The 17,282-nt window shown below is 35.9% G+C and overlaps 1 protein-coding gene across 1 annotated transcript in view; it reads left to right on the top strand.

Annotated features, from left to right (window-relative positions):
• MALRD1 (MAM and LDL receptor class A domain containing 1) overlaps nucleotides 1–17,282 on the top strand; it is a 295,081-nt gene that overhangs the window by 26,626 nt on the left and 251,173 nt on the right. Inside the window, exons 8-10 of the mRNA XM_076332119.1 lie at nucleotides 4,473–4,565; nucleotides 6,764–6,971; nucleotides 14,845–14,991. Coding sequence (XP_076188234.1) covers nucleotides 4,473–4,565; nucleotides 6,764–6,971; nucleotides 14,845–14,991 — 448 coding nt within the window. The remainder of the gene's footprint in view (nucleotides 1–4,472; nucleotides 4,566–6,763; nucleotides 6,972–14,844; nucleotides 14,992–17,282) is intronic.

Below are 17,282 nucleotides of genomic sequence, written 5' to 3' on the forward strand. Positions count from 1 at the left end.
AACTGAAATGAAGGGAGGGGTAGCTTTTACACATTTTGCTACTGAATCGTTATGTTGTTTATGAAAAACAAATGAATCTTCAAAACTAGCCAAATACTGAGAAATGGAAGCAAGAGCCAAGTGCTGGTTCTGACTCTGGAAGACCGCAGAGCTGCTGTCCTGGAGTCTGTCATTCAAAATAACCTCTCAATCGCACAGTCTGGTATCATGCAGTTTCCCTGCATCCCCTTTTACTATTTTTATTGGTCAGAACCTCTTATCTCTGAATAACTCTTGCCATGTCCCAGCACCAACAGGCCTGATGCAAACAGAGACTGGGTTACATTTAATGTACAGTTTCAGTACTGTTCTTAGAGGTCAAGCACCACAGTTGTTGCAAATGTGTCCCTAGCCTTCCTTACCCGTTCAACAGAGAGGCCAAAGATGAGTGAACGTATTTTCTAATATAGACATTATGACATCAAGTGGAAGACAAGGGAATTTAAATTGCTCTTGGGTATGAAGAAGGATAGGGAAAATGGACTCTTTTTGTCAACAGTAACCTGTTATTGACTTATATTTAGCTTGCAGTCCATGATAATCTGCAGCTTTTCCTGTTTTATTACTGGCTTAGCAAAGTTTCTCTTCATTCAATACTACTGCATTTGATCATTTCATTTTTCTTTCCTAACTGTGATTCATATGTCTTTGAATTTTGTGTTATTCATTTGAAACTGATTTTTATATACTGAGTTGATTTTAAATTCTAATTATGTCCTTCAGAGTGCTTGTAATTACTGCCAATATAGTGTTATCCATATTTTTTAAAATTTTATCTTTCATTCCACTATCCAAACAGGTAGTCAGCACTATAATTATATCAAGCCTTGGAACAGATCTATGCAGAGCCCTATTATAATTTTCTTTTAGTTTGATAGAAAACTACTGACAGCTCCTCTTTTAAATAAGGTTGCACTCCTATTTGTACACCCATTTGTACACCCATTTTACAGTAATTCCATCTGCACCAAATCTCCTCAGTTTGCTTAAAGAATGTCCTATGAGATTATGTTAAAAGCCTTAATAAAGTAAAGTAATTTCTACTTTTTCAAGGCTGTTTACTATGAAAAAAAAAAAATTACACTGACAATGTGACTTGCTCCTCATCAGAAGCAGCTAATGTAGGTTTCTCACTTTCTGATTCTCTAGCTGCTTACAAGATGATTGTTAGCAATTTGTTCCAGTATCTCATGAGTTGTCAACTTTCAGCTGATTGGCTATAACTGCATAGTCTGTATTTTTCCCTTAACTGTAACATATATCCTTTGTTCTCTCAGTTCTCTAGTTTCCCACACATTCTCCTCAGGTTCTGAGAGTTAGTTGTTGATAGTAAGTTATTCCTTCCATTATATAACCTTCAGTTAAAACTTCCTGATTCCCTTCCAGTTTCAGTACTTCTGGCTTATATATATTTGTAATATTGTTCTATTCCGGTCCGTGTTTGCCTTCACATTTGGCAATATTAACTGTCTTTACTAATATAAAATATTAACAATATTAAATGTCTATTGACTGTCTGATGAATTTTAAACTCCTCTGTGAAAACTGAAACCAAAGAAGATAATGTTGACTTTAGTCTATCATTTGCCATTCATTACTTGCTCATTCCTCCCATTAAGTAATGGGCTTATATGTCTTCCTCTTATTTTCTTAATCTTTACCTCTTGTACGGCTTACAAAACAGAAGGAAATAAAACAATAAAAGATAATTTCAACTGATGTTTATACGTGCAAGCATTTTTGTACCCTAATGCACTAACATTTCTGTAAGTGTTCAGCAACACTTGCAAAAACCATGCAAGTACACTCCTCTGCAGAAGTTAAAGGTGATCCATTAATCATTGTAGGGGAACAAATAAGCTTTTGTTCCAATTTAGTCTCTGAAATGAAAGAAGAAGGGACAAAATGATGAGTGCAGGTGCACAGCAGTGAATGTACGTGTAGAGAAATGTCAAAAATAAAAAAAAAAAAAAGTTGTCTTTTATAAATTGAGTTGATAAGAAAAAGTCATGATTGACTCTTCCATCCTTCAAATCTGAGTAGCATTATCTCAAAAAAAACATTGCAGGGAAAAGGAATAATTCTTGCCCATTTTAGCTTTACAAAAAATTGTTTATAGATAGTAATATATCACAATAAGGGGAATAGAGTGAAGGTATTTTGAGCAACTGCTCCTCTGCATCACCAAAATAAATCCTGAGGGAAAGTACTGGAAAAGCAATACATTCAACATTTTAAAGAAGGCTAGAGATGCAAGGAATGTGCTAGAGGGGTTAACCCGTTTCTACCAAAGAGGTGGAAAAATCTGACAAGCAGGATGAATACTACAGAGGAAACATTGCGAGGAAGGGAAATAATATTATTGGCTTATTAGAGCTGTATAAAATCAGAGGGTAATGTCTGTTGCATGGAACAATAGCCAGTTTAAAAAGTTGTTGCATCTCAGGTGATTTATAGCTTTCAGTGTAAAAAACAGCGCTAGAAGTTCTGGATACTGGCACAGGCACAAAACCCCCAAGTTTACTGCTACAAGCTCTTTTTATTAAAATGAATTGGGGAGAAAGATGGTCATGGGGGTGGGTATCTAAGCTGTTAATTGAATGTGAACAAAATTATAGTATCCAGATGCATCCAATCAAATAAACAGCAATTGTAGAGTGTTCCCACAAGGTATAAAAATGTGTTTGGAGGGTTTGTATATGTATGTGTTGGGGAATGTGTGTGTGCCCAGATACATTAACTAAAACATTTCTAAAAGCAGATACTTAACCACAGGCTATGGTTTTAACCTGCCATGCAGTATGGTTCCTAGTACATCATCCTTTTCTGTGTCTTGTATGTGGCTATTGTAGGCTAATAATGTTAACGGATTTTCTTTGGAAGCTGAATTATTTAGCAAAATGAAGCAAGTTTTATGCAGAATGAAGCGTCCTTGACGTTGAAAGACTTTTGCTGAATATCTATCACATGAACAGGTTGACAAATACTTATATCCTATACTGATGTACAAACTCACTGCTGACTTATTTCTGAAATGAAGTGTATGTCATGTGGTTTATCCAAATTTGATCTCTTATGTCATTTAGTATTTGGAATTAGGGTATTGGCTTGGCCCTGTCTTGCAGTTTTCCAAAACTGATTTTTGAACACACTTTCAATAGAGATTTAGTCTTCTAGCTTTGTTAATGTGTCATAACAGTTGAAGCCTTGGTAGGAAAAGAGCATAAGTAATTGGTTACTCATCATAAATCATATCAGTGTTGTTCTGTTTGCTCAGTCTCTCGGTCTATGAAGCAGTAGACAGCATCTTCCTCCTCTTTTTTATATTGCAAGACAAGAAAAGAGGTAACTGTCCTTGTCTATAGTATTGATAACATTTCACATACCTATCGTATCCCCTTTTATTCATCTCCCGTAAAGTAAACTTTTTTTTATCCTTTCAATTTCTCTCCGTACAAGAGATTTTCCATTTCTCTTGTCCTGCTTCGCATCTTTTTCTGAACTGCCTCTAATTCTGTGATATCCTTTGTTGAAAAGGTATGACAAGTACTTTGCACAGTATCCTAAAAGGGGTCTCACTATTGATTCTTGTAATGGTAAGTCTGTTTGTATGTATAGCCTATATTAACTTTTCCTACATTTTTTTTTCTGTCTTTCTGGTTTTGCTCTATTTTGGAGCTGATTCTTGAAAAGATTTTATTTAGGGATATGAAGTTCACATTGCTACATTTCTTTTCTTTATACTGGCCTCAGCATGTTCCAGTTAGGATCATGACCAGAAGTAGAATGAGCATGAGCTGTTTTTGTCAGATTGTTGAATCAAAAGGGCTTGGAGTCCGTGCATAAAGGGAGCCTTACCATATTTGGCACTCTCGCGGTTATCCTTAGGAGGTGGAGTGAAAATGGGGACTGAGGTAACTCAGAACATGACTAGGACTTGTTAGGTAGTACTCTGCCTGCTTGCTTTACAGATTAAAAAAAAAAAAAAGTTTTTAGCACAGTTGATTGGGTAATTTTGACAGACCCCAAATTCAGTTCTAAGAAAACTAAATCTAATCATAACACAACATAGTATAAGCAGTTATTTATGAAAAAGAAACTAATGTAGAGACCACCATGGAAACATATTGTTAAATTTAACAATAACATGGCTTAATTTACATATCAATTCACTTTAATTCTGCCAAGCTGACTCCTGATAATTATATGATTAACCTGTTTAATCACAGTAAACATGTATTTCCCCTTTCTCCCATAGAGCTCAGTGCAAAGACTGCAAATGAATATGTGAAACTGTATTTCCTCACACAGAGCAAGTTTGTATATAGTGGTCATTTGGCTAGGATATGAAAAGATCGAGGACAAAAAATGGCCTTGATAATTTACAGAGGAACAAAAACTACCTTTATAACATCATATTCTACATTTTACAGGAGGAACATATCTTGTGGGAAACCAACATCATGACTAAGAAGGAATGGGTGAAAGTGGATATACAGCTACCAAAAAGGCTAGAAAAATTCAAGGTATGAATGAAAAAGGCATGTGCTCAATTTTTAAAATGCTTTACCTTATTGCTTATAAAGCTTCTAGGAAACTTAAAAATTTGTTAAAACTATTTGTATCCTGAAGGGCTTGCTGTTCTTCATTGCTTCAATGTGAATAAAGCTCTGGTTATAGCTCAACAAAACACCTACACAAACGTCATGTGTTGAAGCAGCTGGTCTTTAATAACATGGAAGAAAATGAATATAAATCTCACCATATTTTAGGTAGTCATTTATCAGAGTCCATCTCAGGTATTACCAACTCATTTAAGTGAGATGATGTGAATGATGTTTGTGGGATTTCAGTGGAATGATGTAAACCAGTAACTGTGAAAGAATATCTTCCCCTTGAATTTGCAGGCATAGAGAAGAATGCAAATTTACATCTACTTAATTCTTAAATTAATTTACAAGTTTCTATTTTAAGTAATTTTACATTTACAATTATTTTTCATAATTCTTTAAATAACCATCATATTTTACTGTCTCAACAATCAGCTGAAAATGTAACCTCTGTGAAAGGACAAAAACTAAGTCCACTGCAAGCATTGACATTTTGACATATATTAGAACGAATGCATTTCAACAAGCTAGTAGGTTATAAGTACCTGTTGTTGCCTGTCTCTCCTTTTAGCACAAGGACAAGTGTGAATAAACAAACAGATGTGTAATAAGACTGGCTATAGTATCCAAAAATAAATTAACAAAAGGCTGCTGAGGTTGGATGTATACATGTAAAAAGCCAACCCTATGCATTCTTTGTACAAGAATCACTTGTGCTTAGGGGAGGAAAGATACTATCTTTAATTATGTGACTATGTAATGTTTTCAGCATAGCATTCTGCTGTTTGAACTGGTAGAGAACGGATAGTATTAGAAGGCTTTTGTCATTTTGAAGAAATTGTCTCTAGTGGAAGATAATGACATATATAATTCCTATTTCTCAGAAAGAAGAATGCCTCTTGAGATTTCATTCCAACCTAATTCCCAGGCTTCGGGGAGTGTGTCAGCGCCTTCTGCTTATGCCCCAAATCACGTCTGGTTTAGTTTCCTTCTGTTTTGTTGGAAACTGTCCAGCTTTCCTTCCACTTTGCTTTCTGCCTCTTGCACATGACTACTTTCTGAGTCTCGCACTCTGGCCATGTCCCAGCCTGTCACAACCCACAACTCCATTTTTGATTTGTGCTTCCAACTCCTGCTCTTGTCTCTCAGTGCTTTGTTTCATTGCCATCTTCATCTTTCTGATGAATCCAAGCTTGCTTCCTCCTGTTTGCTTCTTTAGCTCAGGTAAAAGAAACTTGGAGATCACAAGTTGGGTAATCTCCTTGCTGTGAGACCCAGTAGAACTGGGCTCCGCAGTGGCCAGGAGCAAGAGATGTTCTGAAACTTCATTGCTCTAAATCAGCTTGTGTAAAATCCAGTCAGCACAAAGGAACTCTGTAGGAGAGACAAATGTTTCTTGAATGTCTATGCCAATAGCAGTAAAATAAGCAGGGCCAGGGCACAGGCCCAAGGATTGCCATGTGATAGCCCATATAATTAAAACATTAGCATGGTCCCTAGCAAGGTTTTGACTCAAGCAAATTGGCCATCTCCCAGACAGTGCCTGGAACAGTTCAAGAGTTACCAGCAGGCAGGGCCCAATCCCGCTGCACAGACTGGATGCAGCCATCTTATCTTAAGTGGTGAAAGAGATATTGGTTGTTAAGCTATGCTGTAGCAATCGGTGTCCAAGGACAGTCCCTAACCCATTTTATTCACCTGTGAGTGTAACCAAAATTTTTTCTCCTGGGCATCTGCAAAATGAGGTTCTGAAGAGACTTCAGAGCAGAAGATGGAGTCTTTAGGATGTTACATTTCAGGTCACTCTTCTAAAGCGCAAAGGTATTGCAACTTTTTAGTCAAATGGTTATGAGATTAGGAGTTTTTCTTTAAAACAGGTTTCTACTTAACTTCATTCTTGGAATTTGTCAAACCATTTTAGCTGAAAATTTTCAGAAAATTCAACCTGAGGTAGTTATATAAAATTTCAGCTTCTGATTTGAAATTTGTCATGGTTTTGTAATGGAAAGTATCCAGTGCTTTTTACACATAGGACATTACTGTTTTATGGAAATAAAAATCAGGTTTTCTCTGTTGTCCGTTAATGCAAATATTTTAACTGTAACAATCCACAGCTTATGTTTAAAGGAACACTGCAGAGCAGGGCAGGTTTCATCTGTCTGAATAGCATCCAGCTCTTGGACACTACACCATCAGAGCCAACAGGTTTCTGCTCCTTAGAAGAATTCACCTGCACTGATGGGCAGTCCACGGAGCCTGGATCAGCCTGTGACTCTCACCCAGATTGTTCTGACGGCAGCGATGAGGATCCAGCAGCCTGCTGTAAGTGAATTGCATTGCTTTAGAAGGACATTGTGCTGAAGAGTATTGTGAAACTTAAAGAGGTCTATCCAAGAAATGGCTAAAATACTTAGCTATTATTTATATGGGTTCTTTTCACCAGAATATTTAATGATGTACTGGTTAGTGACAATATTCATAACATTTTCTGTCATACATTTTTCTTCTTCCCATTGCTTTCTATTTCTCTGTCTGGCCTCATCAACATATTTTGGATCCAGATAATAATTTTTTAAGTACTTGCAGAAGTGCAACATTTTGCATATTTTTTCTTAAATGTATTCCCTACATACAACATTTATAACCTCTACTTCCCTAACTTTAGAGGGACTGAAATCTGCCTTGGGGTTTGTTGTTTGAACACTTTTCTAATTTAGATTGTTTATGAGTTATCGTCACAAAATTCATTAGGTGACATGATATTTGCATGGTGATTCAAATCACCATACAAATCAGCTACAGTTCAGGAGCAATATCTTTGTCATGATATTTTCAATTGAAGGTAACTTTACTTAGAAGCCACAGTTCCTACTGTATAATCAAGAGAAAAAATAATTAAAATTACTGAAAGATGTCTCTAATAATTCTGAAACATTTTAGAGCTCCATGTGAAAGTAGCTTTAGAGAACCTATTCCTTCTAAAATGAATATTATACAGCATGCATCTATATGTATGTTTGCCTGTGGTAGTAACACTTAAATGTGTGTTATAGATGAAAATTGTGTACATATTTCAGATATTGGTAATGATATACATTGCTGCTGGGAGGTGGAAATTAAAATTTTTAGTGTCACTCAGGATAGCAGGATGAAGGACACTGATAATGTTTTATTTTCAAATTTCATGAGAAGACTTTAGAAACTATATGTGACTATGAGGTTTTTTAACTCACAGTCTGAACCTTTAATCTTTTCAATTACTTAAACAGCCATGCAGGAGCCATCTCTGAAAGGAGTAATATGTGCAAATGTTGAAATTACATTTTAAATAGGAATGTTTATAGTGGTTTATCTCTGGGTGGAGTCTAAGTCAACATTAAAGTCTATAGGGGATTCCTCTTTGACATCTGTTTTCGTTTTTTACAAGACTTGACCCTATGCTGCTAGCTCTGTGTGTGTACTGGTAGGAGTGCAGAGTGTCCTCTCGTGCTCTTTAGGAAGAGGGATGGAATGAAAGTGAATACTACTTTATAAATTGGACTTTATTTCTCACCTATTTAGTGCTCCCACTTCAGTAACAATGTAAGAGAATTGTGGTGAATAATGAGTGGGAATATAGAAGAATAATTTTAAGATTTAAAAGGAGGATGAAAAATAATTGTCCCAGTTGAAGGGTAGCTGTTAATAGTACTACACAAAGTGAAAATAAAGATAACTCTAAAGACTTGCAGGCAATTATATTTTGCATGCAATGCATTACACTTTCTTATTTTACTTTTACCCCTGTGCCTCAGACACTGGACATTGGCATTGTTTACCTGAAAGATGAAATAACCTAGATATAGTCAGTATTTTAGAGTTAAAGAAAGATCACAGTGGGACTCACTCTTGAGAATATTGTTTCCGTCATGCTCATGTGGATGGGTCAGAAAAACTAGAGAGTGGGTGGAAGAAAGAAAGTCAGAATGGCCTTGGGATCTCAACACTGTTCTTTGTGGCACCTCCAGAATTAGGGTGCTGGGGCAAGGATCGACGGGAGGCCCAGCCAGTGCAAATCTCTCTTCAATTGCTCTGCCTAGTGCTCCACTGTCTGCTGCTGCCTCTGCAGTTACTTTTGATTTACCTTGTGGCACTGATTCTCCACTAACACCTAGTGTATTTTAATTTAAAGAAAATATCACTCAGTTGAACCTGAGACATAGGGATTGTGTGCTTCACTGTGTTGAGGCATTCGCAGGTTAAAGATGTATCATTTTGTTAGAGCAGTGCACAAAAGTATACTCATCCTCTCAAAAAAGGGTGAAAAAAGGTACTTTTCTAAAATATAAGTAACTCATAACAGTTGCATGTTGCTCTGACTACTGACTGAGAAGAAAGAAAAGAAAAAAATAGCCATCTTTAAAATAACAATAACTGTTTTTAAAGTTGGCCCATTTTAATGACTAATATTGTCTTGGATACTTCACACACTCCTTTCCAGGAAAGAGGACCCTAAACATGGCATTTAGCTCTTCAATAGTTTGGTCAGCTTAGAAAATTCATCTTTCTGACACTTTCTGCAGTCTTGAACAAAAGAGACCTAAAGGAAAAAATCATCCTTTATTTCTGTCCTTTGTTCTTTTCCTCCCATTACGTACATTTTCCACATGATCTTGAAATTGTCCTCCATGATATTTAGAGTGCACTACATTTATTCACATTAATTTTCAATAAAAATTCCTATCTGGTACAATAGTGCACATTTTAGCCTCTATTCTTTTAGGTATTTTAGCATCTATCCTTGGACACATCCTCAGTAGTTTCCTTTGATGAAGTACTCTCATGTACTGAAAGAGCTAACAGACCTCCATACTGAATGAAAACAAAGGCAGACAGCTGTTACTTAGCAATGTGAAGGATTTCCCTCTTCTTTGAGGATTTTCTTTGTTTCATTATAATGGGGAAGGAAAAATAATGTTTCTCTTTTCTCATGTTAACTTGGCATGAATGGTCTTATACTAACACAATTTATTACAAGAACAAATATATGTTTTACAATGCTTCTTAAATTTTCCATTTAATCTCTGCCCATTTATATAAATATATATTTAAGTATATGAAAATTAAAAGTCTCAAAAAATTAGGAACTTGTCTGGGAAACACTTATGCACATGAGTAACCACCTTTATTTGAGTAGTTTTATTGAAATCAATGAATCTAATGAAGTGACAAATTATGAAATTAATGTTTTTAGTATTAAATTCTACATTTTCATTATGTCTTGACACCACTTATTTGAGATCACTTCTAAATTTCTTATTTCACAGTGACTGATAATAAATGATCAAAACCTAGTTAATATATTCAAAACAGAGAAAGTGAGATACAGTACTTAGATCATTTGAAGGATTAGAAAGACCCCTTTCATGCTGATGCCGTTTCTTTATTTCCTACCTAATATGAAGTTTTGCACTAAATGCTATGCCAGATAAGAAATATTTCAAGCACTATACTTACTATTATTATACATTATTTATATGTAACAAACACAATACATATAAAAACATCACAAATGAATCAGTAGCTAGGAATCCTAGCAACTTGGCAAGAAGTCTAGGAAGCGCTTGCTATTTTCAAGTGATATCACGCTTTGGTACAGTAGTGGTTCTGGAAATTGCCTACTCATCAGCATTCATGTAGATTCAAAATGATTGTGGGGTGGGACATCCTGCAGCTCTGTCTGAAAGAACATCACCTTCCATTTAGCCTAATTAGAAGCTTCCTTAAGACACCTTTGTTTTTAACTCTTCTGGTTTTAATTTTGCATCTCTAGTATTAGCTTAAATATTCTCAGCCTTTCATAGGATTTGTATAATTTATGAATAGAAAATATGTAGAATGAAGGAAACTTGTATAATTTTAAAGCCATGTACCTTTTACTGCATTTCATTTACAGTATAACAATTTACAATTGCAAATCCCTGAAACCTTCTACAGCAGATGAACACATATGCAAATCCTTTTATTGCCATTCAACTTTAAAGTAGAAAGAGTATTTTTTAGTCTGAAACATTTGTTTTACTACACATTTATGTGTTTCCTGTGACACATTAATTGTCTGAAATTGTCAATATCTGACCATCAATCTTGTATGTACATGTGGAGAAAAAGAAGCTGCACCCATATTATTTTCACAGACTTCTTCATTGCTTATGAACACTGTGTAGCATTGCCTTTATGTTTCACCAGAACAGCTGACTCAAAGTAAGCATACCCTCTGCAGACCCAGGGTCAACATGAGATTCTCTTAACGCCACCAGTCTCTTAACCCTAAGCAAAGTAACTGAGTAGTTTCAGAAGGAGATGAGGGCATCTCACCTAAGGGACTAGGGTGTTATGAGCAATCTAATGACTTATGACATACAGAAGTTCAGGCTAGATGACCTATGGCCATCTGTGATCTTTCTGCATGAATCCTTTAACAAATTCTAGATAAATAAATCTAATCACAAACTGGTAGGGAATGTGCACGGATAGTCAGTAAGAAGGTATATGCGTAACCTTCCCTTTCCCAAAATGACATTAAATATTAGCCAGAAGTGACAAAATATTAATGGCAAAGTAATCACACAGAGGTGCTTTGGTCGCTGATCATACAGATAGTTTATACCCCAAATTCCATAGGAGATTGGGTGCTGCCACACTGAGCAAGGGTAGCAGCCCTCCTCATTCAATACTACTAGTCAGGGAAACACCAACCTGATGGAGAGACAAGCTGTGTGTCCCCAGCTGTGTTCATTTGATTGAGTTGCCAGAGTAGGATTGAAAAGCTTCATCCAGCTGCCGGCTAGCAAAGTTGAAGCAATGTTAATTGGCTGGTAACCCAGCCTAGCTAACAGGACTGCTTTGTTTTTCGCCCAGGAGGATCAAGAGGAGCTGGGATAGGTAGAGAAGCTAGTCAAAGAAAAAACATTTCCATTTAACCTCCTAGTGCTCTTGGAATATGTGCTTTGTTTCCTGTTTCTTTTTTTAAAAAAAATGTGGAAAAATGGTTCGTATTAATTGAAAAATCTTTGCAGTGTATTTTATGGCTTTAGTAAGCTCCGTTTATTTCTTGAAATTCAAGAAGATATGTTTGGGGAACACTTTTTTTCTCCTAGTTACATCCTGGAGTCATTGTTTTTGCAGAACTGGTGTAATAATTTACTCCTTGACTAATTGAGATATACTGATATACCCACATAAAAAAAAACCCAAAAATATTTTTCAAATTTGGCTTGTTATTAAAATGAATGCAGGTTCTTGTTTCCTTTCTAATTTCCTTTCTGTTTTGCTGAATTATAAATAGATGAATGTCCAAAAATGCGATTTAACTTGTTTCACTTTCAGAATGTAGAAAATCTTTCTGCAGTTTGATTCCAGTGAAATCTTCCCAGTGAAATAAAAAACATAAGCTCTGATGGTAAGAGGTGCAGTAGGAAAGGACATAATATACCAGAAATATGCTTTATGTCTGTTTAACTTACATAACTGCAGTATGACTCCTCAAAAAATATAGGTTGTGCAGTCACTTATTTTCCAACTATGGATAGTGAAATATTCCCTGTAATCAATTCAAAATCAAATAAAAATGTAGAAAAAGGCTGTGATTAATAACAATTGTACACTGTTTTGATGGGAAAGGAGCATTTCTCAAAGTTTATTAATGTTTGAGCAATGAAAAAATACACTGAGAAACTGTTTCACTTGGATTTGGGTTTCAGCCAAAGCACAGAACTTTTTTTTCAAGCTTGATTAAATATTTACAAACACCCCTTAAGTTTTTAGAATTAAGTAGGGATAAAATTTAAGTCAAACTCTTAACTCAGACAATTGGGTTTCACTCACTTTTATAGCTGTTCCCTAACATATTAATACTTTTAAAAATGAAGTATTACTTCCAGAAACTACATATGGTGGAACACTTGGGGTTGGTAAGTGACTCTGGCCCACTGTGTCTGCATGACTGGATGTTTGTATAGAGCTCATCATTTTAAATTACAAGTGCAATGAAAAAAAAAATAGTAGCATCTAAAACATGGTCAACATTACCACATTTAGTGAACTGGAGACACATTTTTTTATTCCCCATCCCCCTCCCCCCCCCAAAAAAAAAGCCCAAAAGCACACCACCAACCACCATGAATGTTCTTCCTACTTTTATAATTGTGTTCAGACTTGAATAAAGTTTGAAAAATGACTGGGCAAAATAATTTGATTTGGAATTGTGTCTTTTTCTGTGTGCATGTCTTTTTTCTTTTTTTTCCCCCACTGCTTGTATATTAAACCTAAAAGATGATGTTCATACATTTGCTTTTAAATCCATAGTGTTAGAAAAAATTTTACTAATGGCTGCCAATGTAAGAAATGATGATTTCACCAGACTTCTCTCTTCCTGTTGACCATCAAGGGCGGTGATGGGCTCCGTCTTGATCACAGCCTTGCTGTTTTGCCAATTCTTTTAGTACACGATTTCCAAATGTAGCTTCAACAATCAGCTTTTTACTATAAGCCAGTGAAAATCCCCGAGCCTGTTATAGAACCACATTAAATGACAACAGATCTGGTGTCATCAGCACATGAAAGATGTTGTTCTTGATATTGCAATAACAACTCTTCTTGTGGCCCTAAGTACCTCTAGTTAAAAGAAAATAATAATTAAAAAAAAAATCCCATGCTAAATACCTTATTGAGCTGTAAAATATTAATCATTGGTACCGTCTTGATTTCTCTTTCATTTTTAAACCATTATTTTAACTTTGGCCTGGCATTTTCCTTCCAGGAACAGGTTTTTGTTTGCTTAGTATACAACAGAGTAAGTTCTTTGTGTCTACATGGTCATTTATTGATGTCTTTTTGGATATTACTATGTAGCCACTGCAGTCAGCTTCTTACGCAGAAGACCTTTCGCAGGGTTTAGGGAGGCCAGAAGAAAGAGATGTTTAAGCGAAGAATGTTTGCTTTTTTGTATCACATCGGTTCTCTCAAGACTACTTAGCTACGGAAAGCACAATGCCTAGACATAGTATTAATTACTGTACAGCAAAATAGCGTAGTCTTGGATATAAATTTGCATATTCTACCTTAATATATTAGCAATTGAAGTCTAATTAACAAGGTACCTTGTCAAAAGCATGAAAATTCTGTAATTAAATAAGTTAACCAAGTTTCATGTTTAACTAATATACTGCACTAAACAGAAAAGCATGCTCCATGGAATTTTAATGTATATAGTGAATCCAGATAAGAGACACTGATATTTGTGATTTATTTTGTACCTTAAGTTTTAACTGCTCAAATAACCTCTTTATACCAGGAAGACCTTTACTATGTAGCTTTACTACCATGGTGTTTCAACAAAAATGCATTTCATTTTGGTTTTGTACAATCTGAAAACTGGAGTAATATGTATAATCATGTCTGAGGATGATATGTTAGGATAAATGTGCCATGAAGTCTGGAAAGTGCAAGTATAGTACAAAAGCAATTTTTACAATTGCAATAAGTGACCCAAAGAGTTAAGTGTAGCACTTTGTGATGCTGTTCTGGACTAGGAAAGAAATCTCTTAGATTACACAATTTTCTAATCAAAATAATTAATTTTGCTCAAGAAATGAAAGAGTGTGCGAGATTGTTATACAGTTTAAGTTGGTCTAACCCATACCAACTGAGAAAATGGTCTTTTACTTTTCAATAAAAATTTCTAGGAGACCTAAATAATTCATAAATTTAAAACTCAATTTCAAAAATAAATTAAGTGGAAGCTTAATTCATCTTTACTTTCAGTGTATTTAAAGCACTATATACATTTATTTTTTTCCCATACATTCATAATTAACTTTCCAGTAAAATTCATATTTTAAAAATATATAATATTATTTTCATAATCTATCAGCAACCTACGTACAGGTCTCATCTTCAATACGATATAGTTATTCTCTTACAGGTGGTTTCCTTCATGGATCTGAGTTTGATTAAGAAGAGAAGGGCCTGCCTGATCTGTTACCTGTATTCTCAAACTTTTTGTCCATCTGAATAATCTGGATTTCAGTGAAACATACCAGCACTTCTTTAAGACTCTTTGTACATCCAAATACAAAATAGTCATAGTTCTGGCATTAAACTGTTGCAGTAAATTCAACTTAATGATCTCTTATTGTTGTTGTTCTTACAACAGCTAATTACACTATATGTGATTTTGAGACTGACCTCTGTGGATGGAAGCCACTAAGTATAGGTGATGCTGACTGGAACATAATGAAAGAACAGGCTCCTCTTGACAGGAGACTCGCTGGCAGAGGCCATACAACTAATACTGGTCATGGTGAGATTTCTTTTATTATTATTACTTTCTTCCTTCTGTGATATTTGTACTTGTAAATAGTGACAGACTGATAACAAAAAATGATTTGAAATGGATGCTACATAGTATGTATATAACATAGGTAACGTTACAGAAAGCTAGTCTGTCGGGGATGCTCTCTCTTAGATGTGATTTGGTTACTATGCCTTTGTAACCTTCATTTTTTGCTAGGGCAATCAATGAGGTGTGAGACTTGATCCAGCCTTCAGTTTTTTGAGATACTGACCTTTGAACTGACATAGCTAACTTTGTTCACACATATCATAAGCATCTTTGTACCAAATATTCACACAAGGGCCATTCTTGAAAATATTATTTAGAAAAAATATCACTGTAGCTTTTTGTAGAGTGCAGGTAAATCAATGTTTTGTCTGGAAAAAATAGAGTGAGTGTAATATCCTTTGAGCAGTTGTTCTTTCAACCCATAGTTGCTATACAATGCATTCAGCTGGAAAAAGTTTATTCCAGTAGAGGGTTGTTTTAAAGTATTTTTCCAAAATGAAAATGTTATTACAGCATACTGCATAAAACTAAAACTGCCTAGCATGTTGTCATTGTCAAATAATATTGGGAAATATTATGTTACTTTAATTTTATTAAAATGTATCTATTACACCGATTCCAGTGGAGATTAGATTGCTTTAAAATCTGGGTTACAGTCCAATACCCCTTTAAGTTAAATTTTTTTAACGAGGTATATTATTTTACAGCCAGACCTCTACACTTCTCTCCCATGTTCATGTTAAAGGAATGTGAAATATAAAGTATTCCACCTTGAGCATTCAAAGGTAGAGGAATTCCAGGATTAAAATTTGCCTGAGCAAACCCTAGTGGGTTGCAAGTATGTGTGTGAATGCTATATAGTAACTTTAACTGCACAATCATATGCCTTTTTTTCCATTGGTCCCCAAGTGATGAAGTGCACCAAAGTTGCTATTCACTTTCTTAGCAGCTCTCTGGAGTAGCACTGGATCTGCATTACTGCATTGTCTGCAAACTTTACTGTGTCACAGCTTCCGAACTCTCACAGCTCCAGAGAATGGCACTGATATGCCTGTGTCTTTCCTATGTGGGTTATTCTAGGTGCTGGCAAGATCTGAGGTGTAATGTGGTCATAATGAAAGCTGCTGGTAGAAATATCTGCTCTGCAGCCTAGCAGCACGTTAAATTAGCCCATACGGAACTATGTGCCTCTGCACTTAAGCTGCTTTGATACCTGAATCATTACAAGTTAGGTTCACATCTTTATATGTTGCTGCAGGTTGAAGCCTCAAGCAGATCTTGAGGTTACCATGCAGCACCTCTCAAGCACAGTAATGATACATTCCCCATATATGTTAGTGCAAAGGTCTTTCTGAGGTGGTTTTCTACCCATCTGTCACTGTGCCTGCTACAGCCACATCGCAGCTTTAGAATTAGGCTTCCAGAATTTGAGCAAGCTTTTGCCAACATTAAATCAAGGTCCTTCAGGTTGCAACAGTTGCTTGTGATACCACAGAGTGTTCGTCTTTCTTCTCTCCTGGGGAGGGCAGCAGCAAATTTTCATTAATGAAGATCTTAACAAGGCTACTGTAGAGCCTCAGCTGCAAATTAAAAGAGGATCCTTTGAAGTACCCTTGCATTCCAATGAGGGGAGCTTCCCTTGCGCTGCCGAGCGCTGCACGCCTGTTTGTACAAGGAGCTGTAACGGTCACCTCTTTGTGCCAGCCTTGCTAAAGCGATGCGATTATTCACATGGGGCTGGACTTAACCTTCTGCTTCATTATGTATCCATGGGAAATAAATGGCTAAGGAGTATGACTGTGGCAGCACAATAGCCGATTTTCCAAGATGTAAGGCAATATGTGTAATATCAATGCGCAAAAAAGACTGGGCCTTTAGTGTTGTTTTGCATAGACTTTCATGAAAAAGTCTCAGTATTCAGCGAAGGCAGCACTGACAGCATTCAAAATATGCTGCTTTAGGGCCCCTTGAAGATGTTTATCCTTCCCTACCTTTGTCTGAAGCACATCTGCTGTAGTTCAAATCCAAAGCCAGTTTGTTTGCCAGAGTTCAGATTAGATCTTTAATTAAGCTTTCAACGCCACTAGCACAGACAACAATGTCAAGTCTGTGGACCCCATGAGAAAATATAGCTTATTCCATTGGCTCCCATGGTCTGCAACATTGTCAGCATGCTTAAAACTGGCTGGGCTGCACTGAGAGTGAATACTGTACCCTTAAGGAAATTAATTTTTGTTCTAAATTCTGTT

This window comes from Aptenodytes patagonicus, chromosome 2 (genome assembly GCF_965638725.1).
Source record: "Aptenodytes patagonicus chromosome 2, bAptPat1.pri.cur, whole genome shotgun sequence".
Taxonomy (NCBI): Eukaryota; Metazoa; Chordata; class Aves; order Sphenisciformes; family Spheniscidae; genus Aptenodytes; species Aptenodytes patagonicus.